Here is a 13,172-nt window from a genome sequence, read left to right on the forward strand (position 1 = left end):
TGGTGCAACAGCTTTAGCAGCTGGAGACCAGGTGTTTATTGGGGTGGTTGTTTCAGTGAGGTTAAGGGCCTCATCTGAGTTCCATCAATATTCATGGGGCTTGGCTCTCACCCTAAAAGGAGGTTTCAGAGGAACAGCCGTGTTAGTCTGTATTTGCAAAAAGAAAAGGAGTACTTGTGGCACCTTAGAGACTAACCAATTTATTTGAGCACGAGCTTTCGTGAGCTACAGCTCACTTCATCAGATGTATACCGTGGAAACTGCAGCAGACTTTATATACACACAGAGAATATGAAACAATACCTCCTCCCACCCCACTGTCCTGCTGGTAATAGCTTATCTAAAGTGATCAACAGGTGGGCCATTTCCAGCACAAAGCCAGGTTTTCTCACCCTCCACCCCCCCACACACAAATTCACTCTCCTGCTGGTGCTAGAGGGTGTCAGAAGAGAGAATGACATGGCTCTGGGGGATTGGCAAACCAACACACAGCTTTCTGCCTCTCTGCATCTGTTCAAATGCAGCATGCAGAGGCAGTGCCTGAAAGCGGCTACTCTCCAAGCAGCAGGGTGGCTTCTGTGTGCAATGAGTTGGTGAGTCTCAATCCAACTCTGATTGAATTAGTATTTGTGCAACACTGGGCAGTGTTATCAGAGCAGCTCAGAACTAAATGAGGCCTTCGGTGCTATCCCACACCCTTCAACAGCAATTTGAAAAGCAAAGGCTGTGATACTGGTATCAGTGTAAATCAGGAGTGACTCTGCTCATCTAAATCTGGTGTAAATGAGATCAGAATTGGATCCAAAACAGGGAAGGATGTGGTTGAGGGACTAGACTGGGCTTTGGGAGATCTGGGTTCTAATCCTGGCGTGTTAGATGCTGAGCTCCTTTGGAAATCTGGCCACTTATTTAGGTGGCTAAATGGGAACTGAGCTACTTTGAAAACATGGCCCTTAATTACTCTGTGCCTCAAATCCTCATCTGTAAAATGGGGCTGACGATGATAACCCCCAAACTCTTGTCAGGATATGTGCCCTCCAGGTAAACATCCAAGCTGTTCAGAATCATTCTGGATTATAGCTATCTACATGAACATTAGTTGTGAAACTGTGTCACTGTCCTCAGATGTTCCTAAAGCTGAAGTGTATATTCATAGATCTGAGTCCACGTGCTGGCTAAGTGTAGGGCTTTTCACATGCATTACAGTACAGAAGGACTTCTGTCTCAGGCTGTGCATGCTGTCTAGGGAGTGTGTAATGAGTTACACAGTAAATGGGTGTGTACGTCTGAAGATTCCTGAATCACCTCCCTTTATCATTGCTGCACCCACCCCACAGGAACTTCCTTCCTCAGGTGAGGCTGCATTTAAAAGCAGAGAGTGAAAGGAGACAGCCCATGAGGACTCAGGTGAGAATTCGTATCAGCTGCTCAATAACGGAGGAAGAGGAAAGAAAAGTCTAGCCCCTGAACCAGGTATGTACAGCACTGCACAGTGAGCCCTACCAGTGCTGTGTGTTACACAGGGAAAATGGCAGCACAGGGAGGGGATTTCTTGTCGAGATCGGAGGGCTGGCAGGCATTTCCTGCAGGCACCGAGAACATTTATGTGATTAAGTTACACAAATGGAAAGTGTTTGTATAGTGCATGTACTTTGCTGCACTTTTTAAACGTTGCAAAACCTGTAGAAGACTTTGAACCTCCAGCAACGAGGGTAAGTTCTGCGCTGGAATAAAGCCTGAAAAGGAAGGGACAAAGGGTGGGACTTCAAACATAACTACATTGTAGGCAGGTGAAGAAGTGTCCTTGCTCGAGTATATTCATTGGTTAAAATGTGTCTACTTGCTGTGTATTTGGGACCTGATTTTCAGAGGTGCTGTGCACAAACAACTCGCATTAAAGTCCATCAGACAGCGGGTTCTTGGCACCTCTGAAAAAGCAGGCTGTTAGACATGAAAGCAGAATCCTAGCAGAGTAAATTGTTCTGTTTATACCTATTGGTCACTTTAGAGAATAAAATAAAGATGCAAACATACAGCCAGTTACTTCATTGAGGAGCTTTTCACCTGTCGTTCATGAACAGGTATTGATACTAAAAGGTTAAAAACAAAAGTGGGGGCTTGTCCATTTGTTTTAAATGTTAAATATACACTCTAGACAATCCAGAGAGCTGATTCTCCTCTCTCACTTGCGCTTGTTGAACTCTGTTGAAGTGAAGGAAGTTATCTTATCATAAAACGGGAAGGGAGGGAGATAAAAAGATGGTGATTTGTGCTTTAGTGTGTCGTTTTCTGTACCGTTTCATTCATGCTGCAAATTCTGTCTCAGGTGAGTCCTCAGAAGTATGGAATCTCCCCCCCGGCCCATTGTATGGACATGTTTCATTCTCCTGGGTAAGCTTTACCATCCTATCTGTGCCTCTAAAGGGGCCTTGAGGAGACCTCAGTTAATATCTGCCCTTGTGTAGTAGTGGTTTTGCTGTGCTTTAGTGAAAGTGGCCAGGAAATTTGGATGGGGCATGAGCCACGTTACCCTTAGCTCCTATAAAAACTGTTGTACAGTCAAGTGGGTTGTAAATGCTACCTGCATTTCCTGCAAAGGTAATTAGTACAGAGGGTGATCCATGGGGTCTTCTGTGAGAAATGATTTTAGTCTTTCACGAGCGGCTAGAACTTTAGTGTACTTGCCTCTGAGAGTCATGAGATGCTGTTAGGTTATGAACTATGTATTTTCTGTTATTACTTGCATTGCCTTAGCACCTAGGAGCTCTGGTCATGGACCAAGAATCTCACGGTGCAAGGTGCTGTACAAACACAGAACGAAAAGACAGACCTGTCCCAAAGAGTTAGCGATAACAGCTAGAGCACAAGGAAACGACGAGACTCCATTGGTCAGCATGACAGGCAGGGGTCTCGGCACACCAGCAGCCGAACCGATGTCAAGTTTTTTGGAGACATCTTGGCAAAGGAGAGCTCTAAGGAGGGATTGTTACTAAGGACCAATTATTTAAAACCCATTTTCCTTATGTACAACTCAGAGTTTTCACCACTTGGGCTGAGTGTTTTCATCTTACCTTTACACTCAGCTTGGGCTCATGTAGTTCATCCATTCATTCCTCTCCCTTACCTCGGAGGATGCCACTTAGCCAGGCCAGTTACTGCCACCAGCAATGGTGATTTTGTGGCATAGCATATAACATTATTAAAGGCTTGTTCTTGTGTTGTTTTAGCTTTGCCACGACTCCTGGATGCACAGGGCTCCTGTTCCTATGGTGCCTGCTACCCACCTGCGGGAGACCTGCTGGTAGGAAGAATCCATCACTTGAAAGCCTCGTCGACATGTGGCCTTGTGAAGCCTGAGACCTACTGCACATCGTATGAGGAAGTACGTTCAATTCAGATATCTCTGCATTCACAGATATCCCCTAGGGAAGCTAACTATACTCCTGTTTTCCCCCCTCTGAGCATTGCTGCATTCTGTCTAGCTTAGGTGCTACTTAAATGCTGCCCGAGCATCTCAGATTCTTTAATGTATTTATCCTTCCAGGCAGGGCAGTGCTAATATCCCTGTTTTAGAAGCTGGGGATCAGAGGCACGGAGAGACTATGGGTTGCCCAAAGTCACACAGGGAGTCTGACAGAGCTGAGAGCTGAGCACAGGTCTCCCAAGTCCAAGGCCACTGTTCTAATCCTGCCTTGAGGTGATTGCCCTTGGAAAGTTCTGAGCAGCGACAGGTGCCGGGAAAGAGGGCCTTTCATAACAGGGTGAAGCACAGTCCAGCTAGCACTAAGAGGCATCCTGAACTAAACAGTATTTTATTTCATGGGCACTTTAAAAACGGTACAGCGAGGCCAGTTCCCCAGCCATCTGGACAAATGCTGGGATAATAAACCCCCAGAACAACTCTAGCTGCTAACTCTAGCTGACAGCACAGAATGTGACATTTCCCCACTAAAAGCCAGAGCTGAGTCAGCCCTTTCAACCATTTAAGTCTGGTCTACACACAGTCTTTGTACTGGTATAACCATTTCAGTTTGGAGTGTGATGTTTTTACTGATATGTTCTGTACACCCCCTAGGATGGATGCAGCTATCCCGGTGAAAGGGTGTCTTATACGTGTATATCCTACTTCCCTTCCTGTATGGGAACTAGACCAGGATAAGCACTTTTATATGGGTATAAATGTGTCCAAAATAGGGGCGTTGGGCCGAGTTGGCTGCGCAGTATAGTTACAGCGGTACAACTTGTATGTGTAGGCAAGGCCCGGTACAGTGGGTTTGATTCATATAAGGTATATTTGAACTTCTGGATTTGTTAGAACCCAAAAGCTCAAAGTGAAATTCAAAGTAGAAATTGTCCTAAGCAGCAATTGTCCTACAGAAAACCCACTGAGTTTCAAACCACTGAGTTTCCTTGGGGTTTTACATGGCACTGAATCAGCTCAGACTTACTCAAAGATTGTCAGCTCTCTATCCTAGGTCAACTCAAAGATATCTCCCTTGGCTCAGCTGAATTCAGCTCAGCCATGATGGACCAAAGAACTTCACTAACCTAGACTAAGTTTGGGTTTTTTAACAATCTCCCAAACCAAGTGAGTTGCTGGTTTCTTTGTGGGGTTAATTTCCTTAGCACAGCCATTTCCTAGATCCTTGTAGTGATTTCTAATCTCAATAACTTCCATCTTTGGAAGCGCAGATAGGAGCGGGTTTAGCTGAGGCGTGGAAATTGAGGTCTGTGAAAGAAGGTGTGGCTCATAAAGGAGGGATGCTTAAGAGGTAATGATGGACCTTTATTGGCCAGTATTTTGCACACTACTTTTACAGCTCCACTGAGTCAGATTTATACTGGCATTAATTTCTGGAAAATGACAGGAAATGCATGGGTGTTACTGGTTAGCAACCATGTTTGTGTGTGCAAAGATCTACACACTTCTGTGGGTGTTTGAAATTATCCAACTACTTTCCATAGTTTGGACGTAATAGAGCCTGGATCTGAACTCCTCTTGTCTATAATCTAGCCTAATCTCTGACCTGAACACTTGTACCTGGTGCAGTATCTAAAGCTTTAAACAGATCTTTTTGCGGGACTGATGGGTTTTTGTGTGTGTCCCGATACCTTTACACCAAATTGCTTTGCTGCTGTGAATGAAGCAGACTTCTTTACTTAAAAAACCCTACTGTCTGTCACCTTGACTCTCGGACAATACAAATAGTGCATTTTTTTCTGGTTTTGTCTTACAGGGTTTATTTTTCCTAATTCCCATTAATACACAGTGGATGCATTGTGTACCTCACACCAGTCCAGGTTATTAACTATAAATGTCATGTTCTCAGCTGTGCCATTGTTGACTGCAGTCTGATTCCACAATATTAGGGTGAAGCCCTCCTACCCTTGTGCTCTTCTCGTGGCATTTGGGGGCCCAGAGGGAACAGGAAATATCTAAAATCTTATGAGAGATCTGACTGGCCCGGGAAGTCCAGAATGAGCATCTAAGCTATGGATGCTCATCTGACCAAACCCAACTACCATTTGACAGATTCAGGTTGGTGTCTGAGGCTCATCCTCGGTGGAGGCTCTTAGGGCCAGATAGCTGGGCAGACGGTCCCAACAAGATGCTCTTGTAAAAGGGACGTTTTCTTTGGGGAGGAATGGGGCAACAGTTAGCTGTGGGCATTTCTGCCTGAACTCTATCTCGGACAATGATGTTACTGTGGAAGAGACAGCATGGGCTCATGGTGCCTCTCCTCATGTAACCGAGACCACTGACTTAAAGTAAACAGAAGAGATGGGTGAGGCCTTGGGAATTCAAGGCTTTGCAAAGATTGCAATCTTTATTGTCATGAGATTTAATCCCCTGGTTTTAATAAATGAGGGGGAAATGTTCAAAAGCAGAAATGGGAGTTAAGGGGCCAACTCTCATTGGCTGTCAGTGGCATCTAACTGCCCTTGTGCCTTTGAAACCTCCCCCTGAATACACAGTGTGTTCTTTTAGCTCAAGAGAAGCCTGTCCTTTCTACTAGGGAATAAGGATCCTCCGAAAGCTAAGCTAATTGGGCCCAAGTTGGTGATCTGCATATGGTAGATATAATGGGCTTAATCTCTCACTTAAACCAGTATAACAACATTGACTTATCTAGGGATGTGGTACATTTTCCATTGCCTGCAGTTTTTAAGTCTTTCTGAAAGATATGCTGTAGTTCAAACAGAAGATATGGGCTTGATGCAAAGATTATTGGGTGAGATTCTTTTCCGACTAGATGACCCTTGTGGCCATTTATGAATCTATTATTTCAATCCCTATGTTCCCTCATCCCACCTGGTTTAAAAGAGAGCAGAATCAGACCCATGGTACAATAACAATAATCTGAACACAGTTCTCTGCTGTCTGGAACTGCAGTTCAAACTGAGCCAGCCCTAGGGCCCTATTCCGTGAAGCCCTGAGTGGCCTTAGCTCTTGTGGAAATGTAGAGATGGCCAGGACGCACCCAGCACCATGTAGAATCAAGCCCTTGGTTTGGGACAACTGAGGTGGAGGTACAGTTTAGAGGAGAGTCCATCTGTTTTGTGTCTGTGATTCTGTTTTCCTGGCATCTGCACATGCTTGATCCTTTCCCTAACTGAATGGATAGGCTCATTGTCACCTAAAATACACTCCTGCTCCTTTTTCTTAACTGTAGTGACCAATGAGTGTTATGAATTATTCAGCTTTTGCTAGAAGGACCACTCTCCATTCACTCCTTATTCCCTAATCTTTCCCCTCTTGAAATGCCTCTACAGTCAGAGTATCCTGAGATAAGATGAATCTATGCAGTGAATTCCCCCCCGAGTACAAAAGCTTGTTTTATTTATTCCCATTTTATTCCCTTGCACGCTCTTTAGACTGTGCTACGTGACTTGTTCCGTGCCAAATAGCTGCAGATTTAGAGTCCATTTTGCAACCTCAGCAGTGGTCATGTAATGAGGGGTTACTCTCATTCTGTCTCTCCTGAGCCTGCCTTCTGGCCAGTGTGTACTGTCTGATTTTGGTGCCAGTTTGAATTGTCCCAAAGTGCGCTCTTTTGCAATCCCAGTTGATCTCTTGATGCTGGCGTTACCCCAACCCCCTGGTCCACGGTCTGCTTCCAGTGCTCTGAGTGTGATTCCCTCTAACCTTTATACTTCATACCCACTGGCTGCTAGGCTGGGCCTGAAACTCAGGCATAGAGCAAAATCCAGTAGGGATGATGCCATATATAGCAAAGAAGGGTCAATAGCTTTTAGAAAAGTGAGACAGGAGGGAAATCTGACAAAACACAGAGTTCACTGGAAAAATACTTAGAATTTGGGAGAGTTTAGTCAACAGAGGAAGTAAAAGCAAGAGAGAATGAATTCAAACAAATTATTGTTAAGGGAAGGTTGGTGTTGGTGAAAGGAGACCAGGGTGTGATGCAGTAGCCATTGATGTCCATGGGAAGAATCCTATTGACTTGCTTGGGATTTGGATTAGGTCCCTAAATCGTTTATTTATTTAAATATCCAGCACAGTATTTCACAGGGGGGAAAGGGTGTGTCCTCGACTCGTGTTAGCTAACATGTGGTAACTAACATGAGGTAAACTCCTGGTTAAGACAGCAGATCGTATTTTAACTTGCGTCAGCAAATCGTGGTAAAGACTAAGGGGGAGCTGAGGGTTTGCCTTGAGCTGCCAACGTGTCCAAACTACCAGTTGCCTTGTCTTCACTAGGAAAAAAGGTGTGTTCTTACTGTATGTTTGCTAAAACAAAGTAAAATCCTAGCGGAGATAAGAGGTCTCTCTCTAACACCCTCCCCCTCTCCCAGCCTCACTTAGATGCCTGCTCCTCACCTGGGACACCACTTCTGTGAGTGATGCAGGGAGGGCAGTCTCCATGGTGCATTCACTCCTTGGCCTGTGTGCACAGAGCCAGTTCTGATTCAAACACCTGGTGGAAATTGTGGCCCTCTTGAAATCCATGGTAGTTTTGCCATCGATTTTCAATAGGGCCCAGATTTCACCCCTGTTGACAAGGGCTCTCATCCAGCCATGTGGCTAAGCACATGAATAGTCCCATTGACCTCAACAGGCTTAAGAACATAAGAACATAGACACTGGCTCAGACCCAAGTCCATCTAGCCCAGTATCCTGTCTTCTGATAGTGGCCAGTGCCAGGTGCCCTGGAGGGAATGAATAGCACAGTGATCACCAAGTGATCCATCCCCTGTTGCCCATTCCCAGCTTCTGGCAAACAGAGGCTAGGGACACCATCGCTGTCCATCCTGGCTAATAGCCACTGATGGACCTATCCTCCATGAACTTATCTCGTTCTTTTTTGAACCCCGTTATAGTTTTGGCCTTCACAACATCTTCTGGCAAGAGGTTCCACAGATTGACTCTGCGTTGTCACAGGGTGGTCCCCTGAGGGGCCTTTCCAGCCTTGGCAACTCATCACAACAAAGCCAGGTCTCCTTCCCCACCACTGTATTTTACTGCATTCTTACTACATGTGTGGGCGGGGAGGGGAGGAGGGCTGGTGGGTTCTGTACGTATGTTTGCCTGTTGTTCAGTTGGTAGTCAGTTCATGTAATCTGGGGGGGATTTGAGTGACGGGGGGCTCAGTTAGCTCCTGAGTCCACATACCCTGTTACAAGGCTTTAGATCCTTTCCCAGAGTCATGTATTCCTATAAAAATTGGCTGAGCAAAAATGGCTAGCTTGGCTCAACAGCATGTGTTGATGATATATTTGCCCTACGTTCCCTGTGTCTTCAGTTCTCTCCCTTTCTGGTCACAGAACCTACATACCATATTAAGTCCAAAATCTCAATTCCCCCCCCTCCAAATAGCCTTTATGTATATTTGTTATTTGTATTTGGTGGCAGCAAGAGGCCTCAGTCAAATCAGGGCCCCAGTCAAATCAGGGCCCCATAGTGAGAGACAGTCCTTGCCCCTAAGAGCTTGCCGTCTAACTAAACAGGACGGGCAAAGCGTCACACAAAGGAAGTAGTACCTGAGACACAGAGAGATTGTGACGTGTCTCAGGCCTGTGGTCACATGGTGAGTCAATGGCAGAGGCAGACGTTGAACTCAGACCTTTCAGAGTTATAACACAAATAGCAGGTAGGTACCTAATTCCCAGTGATTTTGAATGGGAGTTAGGTGCCTAGCTAGTTTCTTTTTTGTCTTTGAAAATCTCCCCCTTAATCATGAGATCACCCATTCTTGGGAGCCTGGGGCAGTGCGGCGGGCACCTTGCTGCATCCTTTGATATGAAAGCAGAGGCAGAGCTGGTGGGGCACTGGGCTCGCGGTGCTCCACTTGAAATCGTTGGGACTTTCCTGAATGGCGACAGAGTACGCTAGGCCCCAAAGCATAGCCTGGGTTTAGCCATAGCTCTGAGTTTGCTGCTCGCTCTGTGTTAGCTGGTTACTGCAGCACCCCAAGTGCCTTGCCCATCATTGCAAAAGCCTTTTGAAATGCACCCAAAGTCTGATCGAAACAAATTACGCTTCCACGTTCGTGAGGCGCTGTGCGGGGTCTCAGCTTTCCACAGCGAGGCAGCTAATCTGTGAGGATTACAGATGACCCTGCCACCCTAACTTTCTCAAGAGGTTTATCGTATGAAAGACCTTGAATATTAAAACCTTGTTTGCATAAGGTCAAGGATAGTTCTTTCATTATCTCACTGGACAGTCAGTACGTAACGGCCACGAAGAGTGAGAAGGCATCTTTATCATCCTGAGATACGGAGTGATAACAGGACTGTGTAATGTGGGCACGGCAGGTGAGGAGGTGTGAAGTGATATCTGTGATGAGATACACCTAATCCCCAAAATGCAGGGTGAGGGGACTGTAATACAGGGGAGAATCCTTGAATGACAAATGAGAGCTCTACATTGGCAATCTGGTGAGATGCTGCTGCACCTCGTCCACCAGTCTTTGGTTTATTCATAGCACCTATCATGTTAGTATCTAGGCACTGGAACATTTTGCCTACTGCCAGATAGACAGAAGAATATCAGTAAAAGGGAATGTACCACTGATCCCCATGCTGGTCATCTTGTTGTTACCATCTGATGGCTGCTCAAGTATGCAGGCTTGCATATCTGAACTGAGTGTAGATCTCAGTACAGTTTCTGTATCACAGGAACCCCAATTAGCCAAGGACTGAATGGGGTGTAGAAAGTACACTCCTCTGTCTCACCCCAACAGCTCACTTCCCAGAGGCCACCAAACAGCCATCTGATGGTACTATAACCCTTGGACAAATTAGAACGAGCAACCTCATGGGGAAAGACTCAGCATCCCTTTCCCAGTCCCAGGAGTCACCAAGCTCCTTTTCATTTGTGACCCAAAGCAGGATTAAACTCAGCTCTTCTCTGGGGAAAGGTTATTTCTAAGGCATTGCTTTGTAATGCCTTGGACATAGAAGGTGTCTATAGCCATCACTGCATTCTTATTTCTGTCCTTCTGAGGGTAAAAACCTAGCATTGTGGGATTGGTTTGCCAGAAAACATTGCTATGGGAATTGCAGTGGCTAACCTTTTCTTATTCTTCCACTGATTCACACTGTGTTTGCTTCCGTCCTACAAAGGATACATCTCAACCTGTATGGGTCACGCAATGGGAAAACGCATTCCTATTGGTTTTCCCTGTTCTCGCTCACCTTAGCTGTGCTGAGCTGCAGAAAAGCTAACCATTACATATGCTTCTAGACAGCACAGCACCCTGCTTTATGAACTAATTACAGCAGAGTAACACCCTAACAAGATACTTTGGCGTGTGCGGATAAACAGCACCGTATGGTTCCTCCAGATTGTTGTGCTAGCAGATTTTAAATCATGTCTTGCTGAGGGGACTGAACTGACTCTAAGCAAGCAAAACAGGGGCCCACATGTTTGCTTTTCAGAAAGGCTGATGAACTGAGTGTTGCCTAACTAGGCCCAGGCACTTCTTATACCTATGAGATACCTGTCCAGCAGGTGCCCCTGGCAGTTTGCAGGGTATTTTACCTTTGATTCCAGTCATGCAATGTCTACCTGCTGACCTCCAACAGAGAGCAGGAAAGGGGCCAGAAGTTCATTAGCAGGCCTTTGGCATTGTTTAGTCAAGGATTGCCAACAGTCGCCCCAGGGCAGTGAGGCAGGAGAATCAGGGGCATTTACTGATTATGGTAGAAATGAAAATTTATTGCAATAAGAGATGAGAAATGAGCATCTTACTAGGGGCCTTGTTGGAGAGGTAACATGGTCCTGGTGGTTAGAGCACAAGCCTAGGACCTGAGTTCAGGTCCCTGCTGTACCACAGATTTCTGTGAGACCTTAGGCACATCACTTAGCCTCTCTGTTTTACTTCCCAGCCCTGGCCTACCTCACAGGGGTATTGCTCAGATACTAGTGATGGGCCCATGTAAATACCTAAGGTGGATAGACAGTGGCCTCTCCCTTCATTATTGAAACTTATTGGAAAGTATGTGAGTGTTACACACCCAGATCGTGGGGTGAATATATCCTGCTACTTTAGTGTTTTGCACATGCATTTTCAATTATATCTAGCTACTCTTTATAACCAAAGATGTGAGCCTCTGTTTATCATAGTTAGTGTAACTGTAGGAGCTAATCTCATCCTGATTTATTCACACTTTTGCCTTGTTAGCATCCAGTTAAGTTCCAGTTTCACAGGTTAAGGTTTCACAAACAGATATCTCCTTCTGCCTGTTTTAAATGTGCTTCCCTTTTAAATGGAAATGATTCCCTTGGTTAGTTTTGATACCTGTTTGAAGGGAAACCTCATGGGTGTTCTTACTTGATTTTCGTTTATTTACTCCACCCCGCTTTCATCCTTGAAACCAATGGAAGGAATCATTCCTGGGGTAAAGTGTTATTCCCTAGGAAGAAGGGTATCAGGTCTGGCATGAGGTGATTAGAAATGTATGCATCACATGTCTGTTCTTGCTGCGAACAGGCTTCATGCTGTCCCCAGATACCGCATGGGTGTTTGCCATTAGACATGTTTCTTGATCAGAAATGGTTATGATAAACCTCCACTGTGGAGCTGTGTGTTTACTGTGAGAAAGCAGGAAGGAAGTCATGCTAAAATATATAGAGATGATTAAGCTCCCAGGAGGAATGTATAACCCATTTCCTGAAATGATTGTGCTCTTGTCCTCGAGTGACATCTGGTTAAACTGCCAAACCCTCACTATGACAATGAATCAGATCCCAAATGAAATCGGCTCAGAGCAGCCTAACACTCTTGTCACAGCAGCGGGAGCCACGGTCTTATTGGCATATTTATTTGGGGAAAGGCACAGTGAAATATCTTTAGACAACACCGAGGCAAGGGTGGTTCCACTGGGAACGAGCAAAGCAGATTCCTTGATTTAAGTGGTACCTTGGTCTGAATTATTGTCCAGCAGTGGAATCAGCTTATCCACAAACTACGTGGAGCACAAGAAGCAGTAGTGCAAGTTTCCTGCACTATCCCAGAAAGCCTGCCTCAGTTGTGACACTGATGGGGAAAGACTAGGCATCAGAGAGGAGTTTAGTGTCTATGGCCCATTCCGTCCCTGGCCTCTGCTTTGGTTGCCAACAAAGAAGAAGAGCTCTGTGTAAGCTCGAAAGCTGGTCTCTCTCGCCAACAGAAGTTGGTCTAATAAAAGTTAACTTACCAGTCCAACCTTGCCAACAAAGAATCAATCACAAGCTACCTAATGGATTTGACTCAGGTTACCAGACAGCAATGATTTTTAGCCAGTACCAGCCTCAGAAGACAAATGACTTAGCTCAACTCAGTAGCTCCGTATAGAATAACAAAACTCTTTTCTCTTGTTCAGGTTACTAGGGAAACTCCATAAGGAGTGAGAGTGAGTGTTGCTTGGTTTCGGGTGTCATTACAGAGCCCAGAGTTTGTCAGGTTTGCTGGAAAGCTTGCCAAAACCTCGGCAAATGTAAGCCTAATTTGTAACAAGCCTGGGCAGAATTATGGCTTCAGATGGAATCATGGGGCAGGTTGGTCTTTTTGCAAGGGACTGACCAAAAGCACAGCCTGGTATCCAGTGGTTCCAAACTTTGGGGTTTGGATAAAACAGGTCCCAGATCTGATTCGCCCTGGATTTTGATGTCACTTTGCCTATTTAGAGATAGGGCAAAGCTGAAATCCTTTATAGATTCATAGAATCAT

At 45.4% G+C, this 13,172-nt stretch overlaps 1 protein-coding gene across 2 annotated transcripts in view; it reads left to right on the plus strand.

Moving 5' to 3' along the window:
* The first annotated feature begins 1,287 nt into the window (after positions 1 to 1,287).
* LAMB3 (laminin subunit beta 3) overlaps positions 1,288 to 13,172 on the plus strand; it is a 46,309-nt gene continuing 34,424 nt past the window's right edge. The window contains exons 1-3 of one of the 2 annotated variants that reach the window (XM_048826826.2): positions 1,288 to 1,473; positions 2,327 to 2,391; positions 3,228 to 3,382. In XM_048826826.2, the coding sequence (XP_048682783.2) occupies positions 2,343 to 2,391; positions 3,228 to 3,382 (204 nt within the window). In that variant the 5' untranslated portion in view covers positions 1,288 to 1,473; positions 2,327 to 2,342. The remainder of the gene's footprint in view (positions 1,474 to 2,326; positions 2,392 to 3,227; positions 3,383 to 13,172) is intronic. The other variant, XM_075121885.1, reaches the window with a different exon arrangement.

This window comes from Caretta caretta, chromosome 21, assembly GCF_965140235.1.
Source record: "Caretta caretta isolate rCarCar2 chromosome 21, rCarCar1.hap1, whole genome shotgun sequence".
Taxonomy (NCBI): Eukaryota; Metazoa; Chordata; order Testudines; family Cheloniidae; genus Caretta; species Caretta caretta.